The 25,725-nt window shown below is 45.8% G+C and overlaps 1 protein-coding gene across 1 annotated transcript; it reads left to right on the top strand.

Moving 5' to 3' along the window:
- The first annotated feature begins 4,430 nt into the window (after nt 1–4,430).
- On the top strand, nt 4,431–24,642 carry LOC115464206 (zinc finger protein 398-like). The gene is made up of 5 exons (XM_030194635.1): nt 4,431–4,487; nt 6,347–6,473; nt 6,872–6,985; nt 7,376–7,489; nt 24,500–24,642. Exons 1-5 carry the CDS (start codon nt 4,461–4,463, stop codon nt 24,640–24,642), a joined length of 525 nt encoding a protein of 174 aa, XP_030050495.1. The 5' UTR covers nt 4,431–4,460.
- The last annotated feature ends 1,083 nt before the right edge of the window (nt 24,643–25,725 follow it).

The following is a 25,725-nucleotide window of genomic DNA, read 5'->3' on the forward strand; positions in this document are numbered from 1 at the left end:
CCGGACACTAAAGCAGACAGGAACAGAGGAGGAGGAGAAGGGGGTCTGGAGCGAGCAGGGACAAAAGAGGAGCCGAGCTGCAGGTGAACAGGCGAGCTGGGGTCAAGAAGAGGAGCTGTAGCAGTAGCCACAGAGGCCAGGCAGAGAGAGAAGCAGAGGAGGAAGAGGGACCACACTGGGGAGCTGAAGCGTGTTGGGAGCAGTGCAGAGCTGAATAGAGAGTAGCGTGGTAAGGGCCCTGAATCCCAGAGAAGTCCACCCAGTGCATCCCTCCATGTGTGTGTGCTTGCCTGTCCATAGAGGAGAAAGCCGGCCGTGTACCTGCCTGTCCTGTAATGAAGAGGCCTATCCAGAAAGGGAAGAAGCCCCACAAAGAGAGAGACACCCCCCCTCGCACTGAGTGCCCAGACTCCAAAGGAACTTTTTTTTAGAGTGTCTGCCAGCGTGAGTGTCTGCCTAAGGAAGGATCCAGCACAGAAGCCTGCTGGTTCGAGTGTCTACACCTAAGCGAGCCTGCCCTGGGGAAGGAGCTGCCCAGCCTAAGCCTCGAGCCCTGTGAATGCCTGTAGTTAAGGGCCTGGCTTTAGAAGGTTTAGTTTAGCAGTCCATCAGTGTGAGTAGAGGGTGGGTGTATACCAAAATGAAAAGGGGTCATGTTTTGGGAGGGGTAGATAGGAATTTCCCTTGCTTATCTTTTTATTTGAGTTTAGTTAGCCCACAAGGTCCCTTGCCAAAGAAAATACTGATTGAGGTTAGCACACACAGCGAGCACAGGGAGTCAGGATTTTCATTATTTTTAGTTCTTTGAGTCAGAGAAGTAGGTATCCTGGAGTTCCTGAGCCGGTGAGCTGACCTCGCCGAGGAGACGTGGATGTAGAGAAGACCAAGGTACCCAACGCAAGAGAGCAGCGACGCTAGCAAAGATTTGGTACACCGGTAACATTATTGTGTGCACACAAATTGAAAAAAAAAAAATGTATATATCAGATCTGAGTACAATAATTGGGGTGGTGTACATGTTTGGGATGTTTCATGTTATTGCAGAAGTGAGGTCGGGGTTTTGATAACTGTAATTGTAGTTTTGAACATCTTATTGCCTTTGTAACTTGTCACCAAGTATTTAACACCTTGCACTATTTTTATTTAATACCAGCAAACTTTAACAATTGGTACCAACATTTAGGAACATATCCAAATGTTTCTATTTACTTTACTATTTAATAAAATATTTAATATTTTTTGTTCTTGTCAAATCCCTTGGCTGCGTGGAGTTTATTTGGGAACTCTATTTGAAACTGTGACATTCCTATATATTTATTTCTTTACTTATTATAATTACCCGCTCCACCACTAGGGAGTTTATATTTCTCAAGGCAGAGTACAACAACAATTTTTGGAATTCTTTGCTGCTGTCCATGTGCCAACTTGTATCTACATCTTAATTTAAGAAGCTGTTAAAGACCTGATTGTTTTGTAAGGTGTTTGACTGATGGAGACGTATGTGTTAGGCGGGGAGAGTCTGATAGGTGCGGACAGGGAGAGGGATCTTGGGGTGATAGTATCTGAAGATTTGAAGGCAACGAAACAGTGTGACAAGGCGGTGGCCGTAGCTAGAAGGTTGTTAGCATAGGCGGTCGGTGGCCCAACTGTTTGGGGAGGCTAAAGGGGGCGGGGTTAGGGGTGGGGCCAGGTGTGGAGCTTAAATCCATAATTGTCTGATAACACACAGAAAAAATAAATAAATAAAAATAAAAGTCACAATACCTTTTATTAAATTTAGATATTAGATATGTATCATATGTCAAAGAATAAAGCGGTTGCTCAAAGCATATTCTAAGCACAATCGCTCAACTGCAAAATACTATGCACAACTTTGTGCAAAAACACACTCAGAACTTTACTGTACCATAAATATTACACTGGGCAGAACCTAATACACCAATATACCACCCATACGGAAAATGCAGACCGTCAACAATATGAAACAAGGGATCATAATATCACAATTCTCATGAAGAGCCACAAAACACCCTAATTCATGTTTAATGTGGGATAAAATGCCATAAATAAGTAAATAAATATAAACTTTTAATGTTGAGCACCTGATTCTCAAAATGGACATATTCCAAACACTATAATGAAAATAAAATTATCTTTTCTACCTTTGTTGTCCGGTGACTTTTTTTCTGATCATGCTGGCCCAGTATCTGCTGCTATCTGTTCTCAGTGCAGGTCAGGAAGTCATCCTCGTTAAATATCTCCCTGGCAACACAGGACACCTCCAGCCACCCCCCCCCCCCCTCCCTTGCTCTCCCAGCAGTAAGGTAAACAAACCATAAACCAATTTATACAACTGGTTACACAAGGCTAGTGGGCTTTCACTGCAGCTCCTGCTGTGAGGATGGAGGTAAATCAACAATTTAAACCCCTCAGAGCACAGCAGGGGAGGCTTAGCCTGGCCAAGCCTCTTATACCGGGTGCCTATGGTTGTTAGGCTGTATAGAGAGAGGTGTGACCAGCAGAAGAAAGGGGCTGTTGATGCTCCTGTATAAGTCGTTGGTGAGGCCCCACCTGGAGTATTGTGTTCAGTTTTGGAGGCCGTATCTTTCTAAGGATGTAAAAAGAATTGAAGTGGTGCAAAGAAAAGCTACGAGAATGGTATGGGATTTGCGTTACAAGACGTATGAGGAGAGACTTGCTGAACTAAACATGTATACTCTGGAGGAAAGAAGAAACAGAGGTGATATGATACAGACGTTCAAATATTTGAAAGGTATTAATCTGCAAACGAACCTTTTCCGGAGATGCAAAGGCGGTAGAACGAGAGGACATGAAATGAGATTGAAGGGGGGCAGACTCAAGAAAAATGTCAGGAAGTATTTTTTCACAGAGTGGTGGATGCTTGGAAATCCCTCCCTCGGGAGGTGGTGGAAATGAAAACGGTAACGGAATTCAAACATGCGTGGGATAAACATAAAGGAATCCTGTTCAGAAGGAATAGATCCTCAGGAGCTTAGCCGAGATTGGGTGGCAGAGCCGGTGGTGGGAGGCAGGGCTGGTGGTCGGGAGGCGGGGATAGTGCTGGGCAGACTTATACGGTCTGTGCCAGAGCCGGTGGTGGGAGGCGGGGCTGGTGGTTGGGAGGCAGGGATAGTGCTGAGCAGACTTATACGGTCTGTGTCCTGAAGAGGACAGGTACAAATAAAAAGTAGCACATATGAGTTTATCTTGTTAGGGAGACTGGATGGACCGTGCAGGTCTTTTTTCTGCCGTCATCTACTATGTTACTATGATGGGTGGATATTGAGGCTTGCTGGGGTTTGGCTGCTTGTAAGGGTTTTTTTTTGTACAGTTTGTGCATTTTATGAGTGTTTTATGGTTCCTTGCCTATATGGTTGGATAGGCGGGTTATAAATGTATTAAAAAAATAAATAAGTTCCAAAGAACCCATCAGTAAACAGGATTTCATCACTGAAATTTGGCCATGTGTATTGTATAGAAAAGTGTAGAAAAACGAACACAAAATACAGAGTTTATAAGTGCTGTTTCTACAAGCTACAATAATTTCCTATTTATATCTACGTATGGAAAGCTTTCAAATAAATTAAAAAAGTTGTCAAATAAGTTTAAAAAAATCTTTTGTCTTCCACCTTTTAAGGTACTGCCATACATCTAGCTCCTTCTTTACCTGTTTTTAAATCTATGCTGAAAACCCACCTTTTCACTACTGCCTTTGGCTCCTAACGGCTACTCATTTGCTCTCCTCCTCCCTGTTCCTCTCTACCCTATAATTCCCTTGCCTGTAATGTCTTGTCTGTCTGTTTTACCTAGATTGTAAGCTCTTTGAGCAGGGACTGTCTGTCTCTGTCAAGTGTTCAGTGCGTCTGGTAGTGCTATATAAATGCTATTAGTAGTAGTACTGCCTATCCAACTAGAACAGCTTTAGACTTTTTTTTCAGATGGACCACCCATAGGCAGTCTGTTATTTCTAATCTTTTGCTATTGTTTTGGGTGAATGAAAATGGTGCCAATCTCCGCCTACTGGCTTAGCCCATATAAAGGGCTAGATAGGCTCATACACTCTGAGATAGGCTCATGCAGTCTCCTGTTCTCTGTCTAACCTCCTTGACTTGTACAGATCTACCTTAAGGAAGTGGGATACCCTAGATGACCTCATCAAGGGGGAGGGATGAAGTGCTCTGAGCATGCTCTGCTGCTTTCTGTTCCTCCAGTGTCTGTAGGATTGCAAAGTGCGGAATAGACACAGAAGAAAAGAAATCTTTATCTTATTTCTGGGGACTGCAACCCAGTCCCAGATCTGTAGAGAGGGAGAAGAAGGAATTTATCTGAGGGATCAGTCTATCCTCCTCCTGTTTTATTCATCCTTCCAGGAAAAGGGAAATCACTTGCCTTAATCCATCCCAGCAGCTGCAGAATCCAGAGGGGAAAACAGAAGAGAAATGTCTGCCCGAGTTTCTTCTGATCAGGCAAGAAATTCTTTTCTCTTCTCATGTATACAGGGTGCCACTGCCAGCACAAAAAGGAAAACTGTTCCCTTTGCTGCACTTGCAGGCTTCCTTTGTATTTGCTTGTTTGTTTTGGAGTAGAGCAGTAATTTAATGGTCGTTGATAGATAGAAGACTTTACCTGCTGGAGATGGATTGCAGTATCAAGTCTGAAGAATTTATAATTCCCTAGAGCAGTGTTCCCCAAGTCCGGTCCTGGAGTACCACAATGAATATGCATGAAAGAGATTTGTATATAATGGAGGTAGCGTATTCAAATCAAGTTCATGCTTATTGATTGTGGACAGGGCTTTTTTTGAGGGGGTGCTTGGGGGTACTGAGTACCAGCACCTTTTCCATTGTCAGCTAAAATTGACCCATGATCCCCAAGTTTTAATGAAAGAGCTTAGGTTCTACACACCAATTCTGCCTTGTCATAGATTCTGTGACTGGTTGCAGGGGGCCTGGCTATTGTGGGGTGGATCCCACAATATTCGAACAACAATACAAACATTTCACTCTTGAAGGGTGGCCTAGCATTTGAGTACCAGCACCTTTTTTGCTAGTAAAAGCATACTGATTGTGGATATCCTGAAACCCTGACTGGCAAGGAGTACTCTAGGACTGGACTTGGGAAACACTGCTATAGAGAATGTGCTCCAGGGATTTCTGAAAATAGGAGAAGGGAATGAGAGCTTCCTGTTTGACATATTCCTGATTCCTTTAATATGCTTATGTTTACTAAACGTTTTGATATACCGTGATTGCAAATGAGAATCATAGCGGTTCACAATTATATTAACAAATAAAAAAAAGAAAAAGGAATGTCATTATTAAAAGCAAAGGATAGGTAAATAGACTATAGGCTCAGGATTGGGGCCCACTATTGTGTAATTATGCAGCCAGGAGTGTGTGATGTTCCTGGCTGCATTAACACTTGCAAAACTACTACGGGCTTCCCTAGTCTGCACACAAGATGCTGTAATCCATGTCCAGCAGGTTAAAGTCTCCTACCAATGTTTCTCACTTCATTCTCACCTTTTGTAGGTCTTCAGCCAGATCTCTGTCCTTCCATCTGAGTCAGTCTGTGGATGGCCAAGTGCACCACCTTCTTTCCCCGTGCCCTCTGGCTTTCAGCCACTTTGATATTATTGATACAGAACTAGTCATCCCCTTACTCTGCCATCTCTATCCTTTCCAAACAGATTATAGCATAGTAATAACATCAATAGTCACACATTTTCTCTCTCCTCAGCCCTGACCCCAACACTCTTCACTTTCTTGCCTTCAGACACCGAACAACATTCTTCTCTCCCTCTCATCTCGTCTACTTCCAACTACTTTACCAGCCCAACATGAGAGATTTTCAGTGTTCTCTAAGCAGCATATTTAAGGGACCATGTAGGACTAGATTCTGTATATAGCGCTAAAAAGAAATGAGCCTTAAGCGTTATTCTATAAATGGTGCTCCGAGTTGGATGCCGTTGATAGACCTGCCCATGCCCCTGTCACATCCATACCCCCATTTTGGATCTGTGCATAAAAATTAACGCACTGATCTTTATAGAATATCGACTATAAAGATGTGTGCATAAATTCAAATTATTGCACCGAAAGTTGATTATTAGCGCCTAAGTATTGGGGCCAATTGGCTCATTTTGCAGTTAAATTACGCATGTAAATTGGGTGCATGCAAGTTTAAGCACCGTATATAGAATTAGGGAACTAATGTACTAGAGATCTGATCTCATTAACAGAGGTAATCTAACAAAGTCTATACTATCTGTTACATAAACATCATAATGAAAGTATGACTGAATGTGTCCTCCTGGCTATTCCAGGCATCGATCACGTTCAAGGATGTTGCTGCTTATTTTTTGGAAGTGGAGTGGGACATTTTAGGAGAATGGCAGAAGGAACTGTATAAGAGGGTCATCAAGGAGATTCATGACATTCTCATGTCACGAGGTAAATATGTCTTCTCTCTCATGTACTGCACAAGCATAGTATACAATTAGCATGGAAAAATCCCAGGTCCCATGGACACCCGAAATTTAGGACCTGGATTCTGATGTCATTCCATATCCAACAGGAACCAGTGAAATAGCTCACTACAGCAGGCTCTGCAGAAGGTGCTGCTCTGTTCTTAAACTGAAGGCTTCATAGTCTGTCTCCCTTTTCTATACCAAGAAAAATTTGGCACAGAAGACCAGAGAGAGGACTTGCCACCCAGATTTCTGGCTTAGAACTACAACTATTAGCTGCACACTACTCAGCTATACTGGGCAATGTGTAACTCCCTTCTGATGGTAACCAGATGTCAGAGAAGGTTCTAATTTAAATGTTGTTTTCCTACTTCTTAACAGGTTATTCAATTGCTAATCCTGATGTTATATTTAAGATTAAAAAGGAAGATGAGAAATATTTCACTCAACACTTTGAATGGGAGGGAAAAGAAAACCTGAATGATCCCACCAAGAGTAAGTAGATGTTTTGGTTTTAAACGGCTTTGCATTTTTACAGTGCCGTAGCGAGGGCGGCTGACACCCGGGGTGGGTCGCCACTGCGCACCCTCCCCCCCCCTGGGTGCAGCATGATGCACCCCCCCTTGGCGCTCACCCTCCCCCCTCCAGAGCGCATTCTTACTTGCATTGAGAAGCAAGGGAGGGAGCAGGGAACCAGCTGCGCCGACACCTCCCCAGCGGCGTGCACCCAGGTTGGACCGCCCCCCCCCCTTCCTATGCCACTGTGTTTTTATATCACAGGAGATGGATCATTAACATCAAACATTTGGAGACTTAAACTCTGTTTCCTAATTTAATACTATCAGATCCTTGGTGAAACCTTCTTGACATGTTTTCTCATAGCAGGTCTTCCAGTGGTAACCTCTGTGTTCTCACTGAGTGTTAAACAAGAGGAAAATCTCCCGTTTATGGATCATCCTGAATTAGAGACTTTTGAAGTGACTCACCCTTCTGTAACAAGTAAGTATAAAATTCTCTCTGCATATATTTACTAAAATCATTTGGGACCATTTAGGAAATCAGTGGTGGTGGGATGAGCCATCCTCCTCTCTCCTCCTCCCACTGTTTCCCTACTTTGGACAGAGTTGGCTGCCTGTGGAGATGGAGGAGGCACCTGATGGAGATGGGTGTGCTTGGGGGTAAGATCAGGTCTGCAAAATCCTTTATCCTAGTGTCATGGGGTTGAGGAAATCTATACTATTGAATGGGCTGGTGGGAATAGAGAAGATAGTGGCAGGGGACATAACTGATATAAGTGATAAAGTTTGACTTAGCCATGGAGTTTTTATATTACTGGTGGGTTAGTACAAATCACATTACACAGTTGCATGATTTTGCATTCAGTGCAGCTTGTTAAATATTCTGTTAGTCTGGATCAAGTTAATGAGAACTGACATGGATTTGTTTCCTAAATTATATGCTTCACTTTTGTGAATTTGTTTAAAAACAAAAACTCCATGGAAAGCAATCAGTCTAATCGTGGGTGAAGTTAACATATATTTCCTTAGCGTCCTTCCGGACCGGCCCAGAATGTGACTGAGGGGTTGTGCATGCCTTCCAGCAGGTGGAGACTGAGAAAAAAACTGTGACTCTAGCGAGCCCAATAAGAGCCCTTGCCAGCTAGAGAAAGATCCAGTAATCTCAGTCTCCAGCAGGTGGAAGGTGGTGAGCCCTTCAGTCTCAGTCCTTTCTTTCTATTCTGTACTTTATTTCTCTTTGTGGTAAAGGTTCCTGTGCATCTTAAAAAAAAAAACCTGGTTCACAGAGGCAGAGGCCCGTGGGGGTCTCTTAGTGCCTCTGGTGTGTTACACTCGGGGGGCCGAGTCCATCCCCCATACCCTCCCTGATGATTTTTGGTGCTGGCTGCTTTATTTGATAGCTAGCATTCTTTATTAAAAAAAAAAAGGTTTCCTCAATCTCTTCATGGGAAGAGCTTTGGAGGCAGGGAGAGGCAGCTACTTAAAAAAAAAAAAAAGGGCCAACCGGTCTGCTGTTTGCGAAGAGAGCCGCGTTTTGGTCTGTTTTAAAACAAGCAGGGCAGCTCCTTTGGTCTTTTCCTGTGTTTCTAAACGCGCCTTTGCTTTCTTCTTTGTGATCAGCTGACAGCGATGTCGGAAAAACTTCGCCGCTGTTCTGTCTGTGAGCGGCGGGGTCTTGCTGCGAGTGGTGTGTGTAAATACTGCACCGCTGCAGAGGGTTTAGTGGAGCAGGGTGCAGGAGCCGGGAAATCGTCAGTGCCGTCGGCTTGGGGGTCCGATTTGGGCGTTTTAGCTGTGGTCGCGTCTCCCTCTCTCCCAGTGTCGGTTTAGGCGGGAAACGCCGCCATTTTGGGTGTCTCGTTGACTGCTGTGCCTCTGCCTACTACTCAAACTCCCATTTTGGCAGCGGGTGAAGGAGGATTTCCTCCTGAATTCGTGGTACAGATGTACCAAGCCTTTCTGCTGCACAAAGCTGCTCCTGTGGACCCTCCAGGAAAAAGATCTCTGGAGGGTGCCTCTTTGGCTCAAAAACGGGTCAGACACTCTGTGGAGGCAGAACAGGATTTTTCTTTTTCCCCTGATCAGGAAATGCCATCCTTAGAAGAGGAGGCGTGGTTTCCTGAGGAGCAGTTTTCTGAGGATCTGGAACAGACAGCAGATGCAGAAGAATCGCTTCCTGCGGGGGAGGATCCTTCAGTGGTAAGGATTTGACCTTCAGGAGCTTATTTCTCAGGTTTCTTCTACTTTGCGTTTTGGATGACCAAGATATCCAGGTGACTGAGCCTATAAAGGTGGTTTTGCTTGTCAAGGGTATTCGCAGAGCAGGTAAGTCTTTTCCTATGCATCAAGATATTAGGGATATTATTCAGGCTCAGTGGGAAGTTCCTGATTCTGTTTTTAGGCTTGCGAGATCTATGGTCAGACTTTATCCGGTTCCTGATTCTGATAAAGATCTTTTGCACCCCCCAGTAATGGATGCGGTAGTTTCCGTGGTTACTAAGCGAAACACGGTATACCCAGGATCACCGTATTGAATCTTTGCTGAAGAATTCCTTTGATGTTTCTGCTCTGGCAGTGCAGGCTGCAGTTTGTGGGTCCTTAGTAGCGAGAGCTTGTTTCCGCTGGTGAGAAAGGGTTTTGGACTGTTCTTCGGATGATCTTTCAGCTATTGATGTTAAAGTGGCAAAGTTGGAAATGGGTTCGGCCTTTTTGGCAGATGCTCTTTATGATTTGCTTTGGGCTTCTTCTAAGTCTCTGGCTCTATCTGTGTCGGCCCGTCGTACTCTATGGCTGCGTGGCTGGTCGGTGGATGCCGCTTCTAAGTCCAAACTTAGTAAATTTCCCTTTAAGGGTTCTTTTCTGTTTGGTGAAGAATTAGACAAGTTGGTGCATAGCCTGAGTGAGCTAAGGTGCCAAGGTTGCTGGAAGATCGTCCCAGAGATTCTGGCCGTGGCAATTTCTCAGGTCGTCATCGGCCGGGCAGAGTTTTTCCGGTACAGCGCTCCAGATTTTTCCAAAGGACTTGGTTCTTTCGCGGAGGTCGTAGAGGAGGTCGAGAGGCAGGGAATTCCCTTTCCTCCTCCTCCCGTCCTCAACAATGAAGGTTTGCGGGCCCAGCCTCTAGTCCAAGTAGGTGCTCGGTTGGCACAATTTCAAGGGAGGTGGGCCCAGATTACTTCGGACCAGTGGGTACTAGAGGTTATTCGAGACGGGTACGCCTTAGAGTTTGCTCATCCTGTGTCAGATGCTTTCCTAGAATCCCCTTGCCGTTCTCGCATCAAGGCCAGAGCAGTCAGGGATACTCTTTGCAGACTTCTGGACCTTCGAGTGATTTGTCCAGTCCCTTTGGCGGAACAGCGTCAAGGCTGTTACTCCATTTACTTTGTGGTACCCAAGAAAGAGGGTTCCTTTCAACCGATTTTAGATCTCAAGGCGGTCAATCAAGCTTTCAAGGAGACTTTGCGTACCATCATTGTTGCGGTCCGGTCCGGGGAGTTTCTGACTTCTCTTGATCTTACAGAAACCTATTTCTACATTCCTATTCGTCCTGCATGTCAACGTTTCCTTCGTTTTGCGGTGCTAGGTCACCATTTTCAGTTTCGGGCTCTTCCCTTCGGACTTGCAACTGCTCCTTGTACGTTTACCTAGGTCATGGTTGTTGTAGCTGCAGCTCTCAGAACGGAGGGCATTTTAGTCCATTCTTACTTAGATGATTTGTTGATCCGGGCAAAGTCTTACCACGAGAGTGTTCAGGTGACAGCTCGGGTGGTAGAATTCTTACAGTCCCTAGGTTGGATAGTCAATATGCAGAAGAGCCGTCTTCAGCCTTCTCAGTCGATATATGTAGGAGTCCTGTTCGACACAAAGCAGGGTCGCGTGTTTCTTCCGCCGGCCCGTGTCCTCAAGTTGCAGTCTCAGATTCGTCAGTTCTTGCAGAATTTGAGTCTGTGGGCAAGGGACTATCTACAGGTTCTGGGATCCATGGCGGCAACGATCGAGGCGGTGCCCTGGGCCAGGGCTCACATGAGGCTTCTCCAGAGGTCACTTCTGTTGAGATGGTCGTCCCAGATGGATTCTCTTCATCAAAGATTACCACTTTCGCTCCAAGTGAGGACCAGTCTTCAATGGTGGCTTCGAGAGGCCAATCTGACCAAAGGTATGCCTCTGGATCAGCTCAGCTGGACTGTGGTGATGACAGATGCCAGTCTCCAAGGCTGGGGAGCTCACTTTCAGGGACAGTATGCTCAGGGTCTCTGGTCTCCGCAGGAGACATTTTTTTCAATCAACCTATTGGAGGCCAGAGAAATTCGTCTGGCGCTCCAGAGTTTTCTTCATCTTCTGAGGGGCGGAGCAGTCCGAGTGATGTCAGACAATGCCACCACGGTAGCATATATCAATCGGCAAGGAGAGACGAGGAGCCTACCATTGGAGCGAGAGGCGTCGCTGCTGTTTCAGTGGGCGGAGGTCCATCTGGTAGCTCTATCAACGGCTCACATGGCAGGGGTCCTAAATGTTCAAGCAGATTTTGTCAGTTGTCACTTGCTAGATCCCGGACAGTGGTCGCTAAGCGAAGTGGCATTTCGGCAACTGGTCAATCGTTGGGGGTGTCCCAGGATGGATCTGTTTGCCTCCACTGGCAATTCAAAACTTCCTCTGTTCTTCAGTCATCGCAAGGATCCCAAAGCGCAGGGCTTGGACGCTTTGCTTCAATCCTGGCCAACCGGTCTACTGTATGCTTTTCTTCAATGGCCTCTTATAGGGCGTCTTGTTCAGAAGGTCGAGACTCACAGGGGGCGTCTGATCTTAATAGCACCGTATTGGCCTCGCAGACCTTGGTACGCCGACCTGCGGCGTCTTCTGATGTTCCCTTCAGACTTCCTGTCACGCAAGATCTGTTGACGCAGGGTCTGGTGGTTTTTCCGGATCCAGGTCGATTCTGTCTTACGGCCTGGCTCGTGACAGGACTAAGCTGACTAAGAAAGCATTGCTACGATGCTTCGCTCTCATCGCCATTCTACCTTTTTGAATTATGTGGGCAGCTGGAGGATTTTTGAGGCGTGGTGTAAGGAGTTTAGTTTGTCTCCTTTTTGTGCCTCTGTTCCGCAAATTTTGGATATTTTGCAGCGGGGTTATGATAAAGGCCTTGCTTTGGCTTCTCTTAAAGTGCAGATTGCAGCTTTTATATGTTTTTGTGGTTGTGTCCAAGGGAGATCTCTAGCTAGTCATCCGGATGAGGTGCGTTTTTTGAGGGGGGTTAATCTTCTTCGTCCTCTGTCTCAATGTTTTTTTCCTTGTTGGGATCTGAATTTAGTTCTTTCGGTTCTTACTAAGCCTCCCTTCGAGCCTTTGTCGTCCTGTACTCTGAAAGACTTGACTCTGAAGACAGTATTTTTGGTGGCCGTTCCTTCGGCTAGGCGAGTTTCGGAGTTGCAGGCGCTATCGTGTAGATCACCGTTTTTGGAGTTCTGTTCCGATCGAGTAGTTTTGTGGCCAGTTCCTTCCTTTCTTCCCAAGGTTGTGACTCGTTTTTATGTATCTCAGCCAGTGGTATTTCCTGTGTTAGGTTCTTTTTCCGGGTCAGAGGAGCAGCGGCATTTGAAGTGTTTGGATGTAAAACGGGTGTTGAAACACTATATCAAGTCTACTGATGACATTCTGCGATCCGATTGTTTGTTTATTCTGATGGGAGGGTCACGCAAAGGGTTCATAGCCTCTAAGCCCACTATTTCTCGGTGGCTTAAAGAAATGATTGCCTCAGCTTACCTTCTTTCTGGGAAACCTGTTCCAGAGCATGTTAAGGCTCACTCTACAAGGGATCAGGTAGCCTCTTGGGCAGAGCATTGTCTGGTGCCTCCGGAGGACATTTGTAGGGCAGCGACTTGGTCGTCTTTGCATTTTTTTTCTAAGCACTATTGTTTTGATGTCCTTAGTTGTCGGCGGATTGCTTTCGGATCACACGTCTTGACGGCAGGGCTACTAGGGTCCCTCCCATAATTTCACTGCTTTGTTACTTCCCATCAGTCGCATTCTGGGCCAGTCCATAGGGATGCTAAGGAAGGGTAAATTAGGCCTTACCTGCTAATTTGCTTTCCTTTATTCCCTCCGGACCGGCCCAGATCCCTCCCTTCAGATATCTGTGTTTTCAGGGGTTAAGAGATGTTTCTTTTTTTTCGGAGCTGTGTTACTAGTTTTTGTAGTTTATTTCTTTATTAAAAAAAAAAGAAAGAAAGTATTTTCTGGTTTTCTAAATGTCCTAAACAGTTCTGAGTCGCACTTATCTTAGACAGCTATGTAGTCGTGTCCCACCATCCACGGCCCGACTTCGGCCCGAGTTTCGGTGACTGCCTCAGGGTCCGTGGTATCAACCGACTAGCTGTGCTCCTGGAAAACACATAATAAAGTGTAATCACATCACTCTTTTCAATCGCAGCGACCTCCAGTAGTAACTCATGTATTCCTGACATTAAATGCTGCAGTTCTTACTCTCTGTTACATGCTAGCAAAATGGCTTCCCTTTATGAAGCCTGACGTCAGACGCTCAATAAAGTAATGAACCAATGGGGAGACGGCTACCCACCCCACGTGCGTAATGACAAGGTCAGTCCTTATAATGTTTTTAATGCAGGTATTTAAAAAAACTTTCAGAAAAACTGATTCCATTCAGTTCTGGTGTTAATCCCATGCGGGTGTAGAGTGTTCAACCGATGAATCCATCGTTCTTCTTGCTGTAATAGGCGGAGTTTCTTATCACCTTCCCTGACATTCCAATTGAGTTGCTGGAGTACTAAGCATCTTAAAGTGTCAAATGCATGCCCTTCTTTAATGCAATGTGCTGCTAACGGAGCTGTCATTTTGTGGGTGTTGACATTGCTTTTATGTTCAACTAATCTTGTGGACAATCTTCGTGACGTCTGACCTACATAAAGTTTATTACACCTGCAGATAATGCAATAAAGTACCCATTCCGATGTGCAGGATGTACTATGATATAAATTATAGATCCTATTTGACTGTGGATCAATAAATTCTTTTGTTTCAAGCATCATCCAACACATGCTACAGTTGCCACATCTGATGTGTCCTTTTTCGCTAGCACGTTCTATCCTGGGTTGTCTCAAAACTGTGGGCGATAAAATTTCTTTTAGATTCCGTCCCCTACTAAAAGACAACCTCAACTCTGTTTTGTCCAACCCTGGTAATGTCTGCAATACATGCCAGTTGTTCTTTATAATATTTGCAACTTTAGTGGACATACTGCTGTAACGCAACACACAGGTGATCGGTTCACTGTCAGGTGTCTTGTCTTTGTTACTTTGCATGAAGAGATAATCTCAGTTGTTGTATTTGGCGCGTCTGTAGGCTTTATAAATAATCTCCTCTGGGTAACCCCTATTTTTTAATCTTGCACCTAATTCCTTGGCTTTCTCTCTGAACTCAGAATCTTCAGAACATATCTGTCTGTAGCGAATAAATTGGGAAAAGGGCAAGCTATCTTTAAGCTTTTTGGGATGGCAACTCCTATACTCCAAAAATGCGTTTCTATCCGTTGTTTTCCGAAAAACCGTAGTGTGCAGCTCTCTATCCTTCTTAATGATGAGCACATCCAAGAAAGATATAGATTTAATATCAAACTGTACAGTGAACCTAAGAGTAGGGTGACAACTGTTCAAATAGTCAGTAAATTGATTTAATTCGTGCTTAGATCCCGTGGGACACGACCACATTTATTTATTTATTTTTGTTACATTTGTACCCCGCGCTTTCCCACTCATGGCAGGCTCAATGCGGCGGGCAATGGAGGGTTAAGTGACTTGCCCAGAGTCACAAGGAGCTGCCTGTGCCTGAAGTGGGAATCGAACTCAGTTCCTCAGGACCAAAGTCCACCACCCTAACCACTAGGCCACTCCTCCACATAGCTGTCTAAGATCTGATCTGGCTCAGTTTGTACCCTATAGTAACATTTGAAAAGGCAGTAGTAGCCGATGTACCATTGCTATTTTTAAAATCAAAACTATGTGGGGGAAATGCCTGAGGAAAAAGTACTGCGGCATTGAGAGCATGATGCCTGATGAAAAAAGAGGATTCACATGATGGTATGGTGAGAACAAACATAACTTGTTTGATTTACAGAAGGAAAGGGCCTTCTACTGTAAAAAGCCTGTGTCCTGAATAGAGAGGAAATGACAGAGAGGGTTGTGGAGGTAGAAATACCCAGGGGTGGGGCAGCGACCCAAAGGAATTGTATAGATATGTTCCAGTACATTCCACTTGCTTCCGTGTGTATGGCCATGTTCAGGTTCATGTGTTTAAAATCGTGAACCATAACTGTGCTGTCGGCTGATGATGATCATTGGCAGACCGCTAGTATCCATTGGCTGATGTACACCGAGGACAAAGAAAACAAACAAATCACGCACGCTCTAAGTGTGTGGCGAAATGCAGATGGGTGACTACTTTTTCAAAGGTTATGCCATCGTTAACGGCGAGCGCACTGCCTTTGAATTTAACGGGTGTTTTTACCACGGCTGTATGAACTGCTGATTCTAAAAAACAGAATCTGCTGGCGGACACCACCTTCGGGTTTCTCAACTACAAAACATAGTGCAAGACAAATTACCTAAAAGAGAAATGGTTTAAGGTCGTCAGTATTTGGGAACATGAGGGGGAGAATTTGGTTACTACTACTACTACTACTACTTAGCATTTCTATAGCGCTGCCAGGGTTACGCAGCGCTGTACAAGTTTAACATGGGGAAGGACCGTCCCTGCTCAAAAGAGCTTACAATCTAAAGGTTACAAACTATGTAGTCAGTGTAGGTATCATGAATGGGGAAAGTGGTTATGCGCCAAAAGCAAGGGAGAAGAGATGGGCTTTGAGTAAGGACTTGAAAATGGGCAGGGAGGGCGCATGGCGTATGGGCTCAGGAAGGCTGTTCCAGGCATATGGTGATGCGAGGCAGAAGGGGCGGAGTCTGGAGTTAGCGGTGGTGGAGAAGGGTACAGATAGGAGTGATTTGTCCTGAGAGCGGAGGTTACGGGTGGGAACATACGGGGAGAGGAGGGTAGAGAGGTAATGGGGGGCTGCAGATTGAGTGCATTTGAAGGTTAATAGGAGAAGCTTGAACTGTATACGGTAACGGATCGGGAGCCAGTGAAGTGACTTGAGGAGAGGGGTGATATGAGAGTATCGGTTCACGCGGTAGATAAGACGTGCGGCAGAATTTTGGACAGATTGAAGGGGGGATAGATGGTTAAGCGGGAGGCCAGTGAGAAGAAGGTTGCAATAGTCAAGATGAGCGAGTGGACGAGGGTTTGGGTGGTCTGTTCAGAGAGGAATGGGCGAATTTTGCTAATATTATAGAGGAAGAAGCGACAGGTCTTAGCTGTCTGCTGGATAGGGGCAGAGAAGGAGAGGGAGGAGTCGAAGATGACTCCGAGATTGCGGGCTGAAGCGACGGGGAGGATGAGGGCGTTGTCAACAGAGACGGAAAGTGGGGGAAGAGGAGAAGAGGGTTTGGGTGGAAAGACAAGGAGCTCAGTCTTTGCCATGTTCAGTTTCAGATGCCGGTTGGACATCCAGGCAGCGATGTCTGAAAGGCAGGCTGAAACTTTGGCCTGGGTTTCGACCGTGATGTCGGGAGTGGAGAGATAAAGCTGGGTGTCATCAGCATAGAGATGGTACTGGAAACCATGTGATGAGATCAGCGAGCCCAGGGAAGAGGTGTAGATCGAGAAAAGAAGCGGTCCAAGGACAGAACCTTGAGGAACCCCAACAGAGAGCAGGATGGGGGTGGAAGAAGAGCCATTAGAATATACTCTGAAGGTGCGTTGGGAAAGATACGAAGAGGACGGAGCCCTGGAACCCGAATGAGGACAGTGTGTCAAGAAGTAAATTATGATTGACGATGTCAAAGGCGGCAGATAGGTCGAGGAGGATGAGGATAGAATAGTGACCTTTGGATTTGGCGAGGAACAAGTCATTACAGACTTTAGAGAGTGCTGTTTCTGTCGAGTGTAGTGGGCGAAAGCCGGATTGGAGCGGATCGAGGACGGCCTGAGAGGAGAGAAAATCAAGGCAGCGGCTGTGGACAGCGCATTCAAGTAATTTGGAGAGGAAGGGTAGAAGAGAGATGGGGCGGTAGTTGGATGGACAGGTGGGGTCTAGTGATGGTTTTTTGAGAAGTGGTGTGACTACAGCGTGCTTGAAGGTGTCAGGGACAGTAGCAGTGGAGAGAGAGAGGTTGAGGATGTGACAGATTGAGGGGTTGACTGTAGGAGAGATGTTGTTAAGCAGATTGGTGGGAATGGGATCAGAGGAACAGGTGGTGCACTTAGAGGAAGAGAGAAGGCGAGCAGTTTCCTCTTCGGTGATCTCAGGGAAGGAGGAGAAGGAGGCCAGGCTAGGTTGGTTGGGGGAGTGGGTTAAGAAGTCACAGGGAGGAGAAGGCTTGGAAGTGAATTCAAGGTTTATCTTCTGCACCTTATCGCGGAAGTAGTCAGCTAGTGTTTGAGGAGAGAGTAAGGGGGGGTGGGAGCGGAGGGCACTTTAAGTAGGGAGTTGAGGGTGGCGAAAGACGACGAGGGTTGGAGCCAAGAGAATTAATTAATTGAGAATAATATTCCTGTTTGGCAAGGAATCGGGAGGACTGGAAGGAGGATAGCATGAATTTGTAATGGGTGAAGTCTGACCGGGTGCGAGATTTCCTCTAGAGTCGTTCAGCAGATCAGGTGCAGGAGCGAAGGTAACGGATGCAAGGGGTTAACCAGGGCTGAGGATTAATGCGCTTAGTGGGTCGAGAGACAGATGGTGCTAGGGTATCCAGAGCAGTGGAGAGAATTTCATTGTAGGCAGAGACAGCCGTGTCGACAGATTCGGAAGACGAGATGGAAGGGAAGAGATTGGAGATGTGAGAGGATAGGGTAGGGGGGTCGACAGCCTGGAGATTCCTGAAGGCAGTGGCTATAGTTGGGCGAGGTTGAGGGGAAGGGTGATGAAGTGTGAGGGTGATTAGGTGATGATCTGAGATAGGAAGGACTGAGGTGCAGAAATTGGAAGGTGAGCAGGAAGAGAAGAGAACGAGGTCGAGACAATGGCCATTACGGTGAGTAGGGGTGGTAGAGCATAGTCGGAGGTTAAAGGAGGATGTCAGAGTGAGGAATTTAGAAGCGTAGGAGTTGGATGGGTCGTCAACGTGAATATTAAAATCACCAAGAATGAGGGGTGGAGATGAGGGATCAAGAAAGACGGTGAGCCAAGCGTCGAAGTCAGTAAGGAAGGAAGAGAGGGGCTTATCAGGGGGGTGGTAGATGACTGCAACTCTGAGTGGTGTCGGGTAGAATAGCCAGATGGCATGAGTTTTGAAAGATGAGAAGCAGTGAGACTGTGGCAGGGGGAGGGGTTGGAAACTACAAGAGGGTGAGAGAAGAAACCCAACGCCTCCACCGTGTGGTTAAAACGGATAGGGAATGTGCGGCCTTTCTGAGCAGAGCAGTGTTACCTGAACCTTTAGTTCTACAAGACACCCTTTTTGAACAAAGAAAACAGGGAGGTCCCTAAAGGTTTGGTTACCTGTAACGCAAAACAATCCCTGTATAAAAGCATTTTCTGTCTGACTGCAGCTGGTTGGGCTGCTGGTTTTACCAGAGCCGCCGAGGGGGGGGGGGCAGGGGTGACAAAATTCCCCGGGCCCGAGCCTCCAAGGGGGGCCTGGTGCCGTGGTCAGGCCGCCGGCGCTGCAGTTCCCGGTCTCACCTGCCTGCCTCCTCGGCTCCAGGCCCCCTGCATTCGAAGTGGCAGTCACAGATCGCCTCCCTTCGGGCCTTCCCTCCCTGTGTCCCGCCTTCGCGGAAACAGGAAGTTATATCAGACGAGGGAGGGAAGGTCTGAAGAGAGGCGATCTGCGACTGCCACTTTGAATGCAGAGGGCCCGGAGCCATGGAGGCAGGCAGGTGAGACTGGGGACTGCAGCGGCGGGGGGAGTGACGGGGGGGCGGCAGGGGGAGTGATGGGTGGTGGCAGCGGTGGGGAGGCGGGGCGGCCTTGCCCTTGACCCTGCCTAGTGTCTCAGCGGCCCTGGGTTTTACTATCCCTGCAGATGCATTATAGAAGTCTCAGACTGGGAAACGGATCTGTGTGGGGGTTTCTCATTCTTTGTCAAATCTCACAGGACTGGCTGCAGAAACCATCTCTGCAGGGCACGATCTCACGTAGATGTCTTGAAAACAGGATTGTTGTGAGAGGGGGAAGATGTGCTCCCTAGCTTTGTTACATTTGCTATACTTAACTTTTTTAAAACTTATATGATTCTTAGGTTAACACTGCTACAGCAAAATTAAGCATTTAAAAAGGAAAAAAAAAGTTTGGTTATCTGTATCGAAAAACAACAGCATAAAATAGTTGTTTTTTCTTTTGTTTTTAAACATCTCATACTGTGCCTGTTGGGCTGCTGGTTTTACTATTGTCACGATGGTGACTATTTTCCTTGGCTGTGCTCACCTCGCCCTCTGGTGGCCTCAGGCTGCCATAGACTGTCTTGCTGTCTCCCTACTAGAGAGCTGCACGGCCTCCGTCCCCGCGGGAATCCCGTGGAATCCGCGGGATTCCCGCGGGGACAGAGGCAGTTTCTGCGGGGTTCCCGCGGGGATGGCGGTAGTTCCTGCGGGGTTCCCGCGGGGATGGAACCAGTTCTGCGGGCTTCCTGTGGAAGTGTAAGCTGCACCTGCTCCAGCCTCTCATCTACCGAATACCAATTTCTTTGACTGCTGTCTCCTCCTCCTCCTCCTCTTCTTCCTTGCTTTAACAGCATAAATGTGGAAAGTCTCCCATTAAGGAGGTGGTAGAGTCACAAATGATGACGGAATTCAAAAAGACGTGGCATGAACACAGAGGATCTCTAATTAGAAAATGGAAGTTATATAAAAGCTAACCTTAAATGGCTGCATGTGTGTGGATGTGTCAAGTGACACTTAGATAGCGACTCTGGCTGTGATGAACTAGGGCTGATACCTCGCAGACTTGTATGGTCTGTGTCTCATACATGCAGTCTGGTGTAGGATGGGCTGGAAAGGGCTTAGACAGCAACTTCAGTGGCTGGAACATGAGGACAGTGCTGAACAGACTTTTATGGTCTGTGTCCCATAAATGAGAACATGAATAGGCTGGAGTGGGCTTCGATGGCAACTCCAGCAGTTGGAACATAAGGATGGGGCCAGATAGACTTCTGTGGTCTTTGTTCCAGAAACACGAAAGAAAGACCATAATCAAGTATATAATATCACACTCATTGATTTAATGATGAATTGATCATGAGTGTGACTATTGTGCAGAGTGGATGGACCGTTCAGGTCTATTTGCTATCACTTACTATGTTACTATTAATCCTCTTTGCTCCCAGGCTGGTGCACAGACCTCAGCTCTGACACAGGCACTAGAATCAGATGTCACCTGACCTACTGGCACGTGCATGTGGCGACCTCTCAGCACACACTGCCAGTGAATCGGAGACAAATCTTACATGTGCGCACCAGAGTGTTCCAAGTTCCAACTTCCGTTCCTTCCTTGCCTACAGTGCTGTGGCTCAAATCCAGAGAGAGACTGAGGGAGCTGACTGGAATTTTCTTTTATGTACTATTAAATTCTTACGGGGATGGGTGGGGATGGGTTAAATTCTTACGGTGTTGAGACTCTCCAGCGCTCTTGCAAAAGTGACAGGAGGAGGTTGTTGAATTTCATCAGCATGTGCCTCGCTGCTCATTTCTTCATTTGTTCCATCATCAGCCATTGTTGCCTGCATATAGGAGCATATCTCAACATCAGTGCTGTCTTCAGCTATTTGTAGATTGTAATCAACAGCTACGTAGCGATGGAACTCCTCTTCAGTAAAACCGGCTGGGATGTCAATAACCTTTTCATCTGTTTGCAACAGCTGCACCTGTTTCATCCCTCTCTGCATCCTTAACAAAGCTTGCCTGCTTGTAGCAGTTCACAATGGTTGCCTGTGTAACATGATTCCAGGCTTCTTTCTGCATATGTAGGAAATCCAACAGTGATAGATTACGAGCCAGTTCAACAGCAGGTTTATCCTTGCCAGTCTGGTCATCCATAACGCTCATCAGATGACGTAGCACAAGAGCCCGATAATGTTGTTTGAAATTGGCTATTATGCCCTGATCCAGAGGTTGGATCAGAGAGGTAGTGTTTGGTGGCAGGAAGACCACCTTGATGTTAGACAGTCTGACATCATCCCTGTGTGCAGCACAGTTATCACAAAGCAGCAAAATCTGACACTTTTGCACCCGCATTCTAGTGTCTAACTTCTTTAACCACTGCTTCCAAATTTCCCCAGTAATCCACGAATTTGTGTTAGCCTCGTATGACACAGGAAGTCGCTAAACTTTCTTGAAGCAATGGGGCTGTTTGCTCTTTCCAGTGACGAGGGGTTCCAACTTCTCACTCCCATCCATATTGCAACAAAGGAGGATTGTCAGTCGAACCTTCAATGTTTTACCTCCAGTAGTTTCGGCATGTTTGAATGCAAGTGTTCCATCAGGAATCGCTCGCCAGTAGAAACCATTTTCGTCAGCATTGAAAATGTCACGAGGTGCAAACTCGTTCAAGATGGTAGGAAGAACTGAAACAACCCAATTTTCAGCACCAAAGTCATCAGCGTCTTGTTTCTCACCATGCTGTTTCTTGAATATTATGCTATTCGTTTCCTTCCATCTTTCCAGCCATCCAACAGTGGCTTTGAATTCAGTCAGTCCAAGACTTTCTGCTACCTGGTTAGCTTTCTCCGTAAGTAGTGGACCACTGACAGGAAACTGTCTGCTCCTGACTCGAGAAACCCACCAAAGAAGAGCATCTTCTACCTCCTCAGCTTTTCCCGCATGTTTTCATTTCCGTTGTGGATTTGTATTGTTTTGCCAGTCTTCCAGAAGCTGGTCTTTCTGCTTCAAGATACGTGAAATTTGACTGGGATTGACACCATATTCTTTAGCAATAGATGCTTGACTTTCTTTGTTTTCTCATTTTTGATAAGATATAATATAGCCAGAGACCCCCACTGGAATGGTGGAGGGCTGGGCCATGGAGCTCAGGCTACTAGAGACACTGGTCAAGTCAGAAATCTGATGGTTGACATAACTAGAAGCTTGCTGGAAAAGCATGGCTTAGTAGTTAGGTCAAGAAATTGAAAACAAAATGGAAGATTTAAAATATGAACAAAATGGAAACTTTAATATCAGTTCCAAAATGGAATTTTCTCTAAACTAAGTTAGAAAAACAAGTTGAGAAACAAGTGCGTCATGCCAGGTGTAAGGAAATGATTGAGAAAAAGGGGGTGTCAACTTTCCAATTAAGCAAGATTGTGGTCAGCTAGTTTGGGATAAACAAGTTTAACACTGTAGCTTATGGGCCCCATTACTTAGAATGGAGATAGGAGAATATATAAGGCGGGTAGATTTAGGGCGTGCCAGAAGACCTTTTGACTTGCTACACGAAGTGCTCTCCGACTGCCCACCCATCTGCTTGTATTCCTGATCCTGTTGTATTATTGTGGTAAGCTATAATAAAGGTAATTATCCTTATAACTTTCCTTCTCACTCCTTTCTATAGAATATCTAGAGAATTAAATAAACCTCTGGATAAAATGCTTGATAATAGTACACATAAATTAATGGACATTAGAAGCGAGTCAGATAAGCGCAAACATATCATAGACAGCCTTCAAGGGAACATCTCTGGTAGATGGTTGGTTTGCCAACCTATTAGAGGGGGTCTTCATGGGTCTATCCATCCCTAGATAAAAACATTTTTTAAGAACTTCTATTCGTTCAGGCAGTGTTAAAGTCTTACAGTTCCTCCGCCACCATGACGACGACCCCGGTGCATGCTCCAACAACATTCTTTCCCCTAACCTGCCTGGGGCAATTAAAGAGGCGATAAATTTGAACTCTCGGTTGTCACGTGCCAATCGGCTTCCATATTCCATGTACGAGCTTATGCGGAGTCTTTCCTGCAGAGGAGCGGTCTTGAACCATTCATATAAGCGAATCTTGCAGTTATCAGTGGTGCGCTAAAACGAAGTTTGTTCCCATAGAAATTTGACCGAAGTACGGCATGCAGTTAAACAGAGCATGCTCTTATCCGACGTGCACTTAAATGGAGTGCACTGTACTCTGTTCTTTCACTTACGCCCGTTCCTCATTCTGCTGCATCAGAATGTCACAACAGATCATGAGTTCTGCAGTCAACTGAAGTTCAGGTTAAAGTCATGGGCCTGTAAGGTTTTCTCTCATTTTAGATCCTGAACCAAAGTCTCAGGCCTTGAATCAAAGCTCTTTGCTATAATGATAATATACAGTGTACAACGCTGTGTGTGTTTAGTAACGTTATAGAAATGATTAGTAGTAAGGGGTAAACTGCCAGTACCTGCCTGATAGTTCAATGTGTCACTTGTACCCAAAATAGGAGGCTCCTTCTCTTACTATGGGGGTTGTTTCAGTCCCCCTCCACTTTCTAAGCTATTCAGATAGTCAGCTGCAGCAGTAAGTGGCATCTGAGTCGCTCACAGCCAGATATTCAGACTGGTGTCCGGTTAACATTAGTGCATAAAGTTAAGGCAGCCTTTTTGCTATCCTAACTTTGGGGTCCTTTTACAAAGCTTCAGTAAAAAGTGGCCTGCAGTAGGTTGTAGCATGCCAAAGCCACTCTTTACCGCAGCTGGCAGTTCTCTTTATTTAAATGGAGGTCATTAATGGCCATGTGCTAATGAAAATATTGGCGTAAGGCGATTTAGTAGGCGGTAAGGGCTCACATGCTAACCCAGAGGTAATTGGACAGCATGAAGTGATGGCCAATTACCGCTGGGGATACCTACTCCCCACCCCCATGCTAGAAAATAGAAAAATATTTTCTGGTGTGGCAAATAGAAAACTACTGCAGGGCTCCTGGGTGCGGCCTGCGGAAGTGCTGTATTGCCGCACAGTAACCCTACCGCCGCTTTGTAAAAGGGCCCCATTATGAAGTTACTTAGCTGCTTAGCAGACTGACTAAGTAGGTGCTCTTTCCACACTCTGCCCCCAGTCCGTCTCTAATCTGGTTAGGAAATGGCCGGTTAGCGGTGATATTCGGTAGCAGAAATCAGTTAAGATCTATAGCAATTAGATGAACAAACTGTATAAAATAATTACTGATAGCAGAGATTTCCATTATGTTTATGCAGTAGCAGAATTCACAACAGAGCTGCCTGTAGCTCTTGAAGAAAGGAGTTGTCCACTTCAATATTAAAATGATCAGGTTACTGTTAGAATATATTTCTGATGATGACCAGCACAGCAGCACCCCTCATGTTTTTTTTTTTGGGCGGTGGGGGGGGGGGGGGTCTCTGTACAAATGGAGGTGACTATGAAAACAGCGTAATTCTAAGCACTTACAGGCTGTGTGGAAACTTTTTTTTTTTAAACATATTTTACTATGTTTTTCCTGCAACAGGCTCCCACAATGTCAAGCCTGACATATTATTCCAGTTTGAGCAGGAGGGATTTGGGACTGAGCCTCAGAAATCTGAGGAAAGAGGAAATCTGACCACCACAGCCACGTGTGAGGAACTGCATCAAACAGGTGATGTAGCTTGAATTAAAGCTAGAAGCAAACTGATTCAAACATGTCCTACAAGAAAGACAGCTCCTCTGGACCAGGCACAGTGAGATTGAGGTGTTTTAATCATGGTCCCTGCTTCTAAGTTCTAACCTTTGTCGTGTGGATAATGTAATTGTTATGTTTCCCTTATTTTTACTTTTCTCCTTACATTATCTGATTTGCCTCTTTCCTTCTCTTTGGGGCATAAAGCAGTATTTGGACATTTTTCTCATAAAATCATCCAAATTAGTATTTTAAAAACCTATTTTTCAGATGTTTTTCTATGATTTTCGTCTGTAGTGCGTCCAAATCTCAAGCAGGGGTATCGGGGGGGGGGGGGGGGGGGGAGGGCGTTAAGAGCGGAATTTGGACATTCCTAAGACTTGGATGTTTTTTGGCCATAACTGACCAGATGACCAGTGGAGGGAATTAGGGATGACCTTCCCTTACTCCCTCAGTGGTCACTGATCCCCTCCCATCCCCCCAAAATATGATTAAAAACATTAATTGCCAGCCTCAGATGTTATATTAAGGTCCATTAGAGTAGCTTTCAGGTCCCTGGAGTAGGCTAGTGGTGGGTGCTGTGCACTGCAGACAGGTGGACCCAGGCCCATACCTCCCCCTACCTGTTACACTTGTGGCGGAAAATGTGATTCCTCCTGTACTCACCAGAAACCCATTGTACCCACACATAGATGTCCCTTCACCCATAAGGGCTATTGTAGTGGCGTAAAGTTGGGAGTTGTAGGTTTTGGGGGTGCCGTCTTAGTCTCTTTTTTCCGCGGTCAGAGCGGCTGTTTTTTGGTTGCTCTGTGCCCTACAGAAGAAGAGCCCTCACTTCGCGCATTTTCGCCGAGTTTCTTCGTTTTTTTGTTCGAATTAGCTAGCATTGAGCTGTTCTTTTCTTAAACAAAAAAAATAAACTTTCCTCTATTTCTTAGTTGGTCCCTTAAGTTTCCTTTCGTTGCCTTGTGCGGCCCTTTTGGCCGCCTGTACGGATTTCTCCCTTTTTGTGCCCTTCTTTTTGGCACCATCGCGAGTTTTGATTTCGCTGCCGCTATTTTTCCGTAGATGACATC

The sequence above is a fragment of the Microcaecilia unicolor genome, chromosome 1 (genome assembly GCF_901765095.1).
Source record: "Microcaecilia unicolor chromosome 1, aMicUni1.1, whole genome shotgun sequence".
NCBI classification, from domain to species: domain Eukaryota; kingdom Metazoa; phylum Chordata; class Amphibia; order Gymnophiona; family Siphonopidae; genus Microcaecilia; species Microcaecilia unicolor.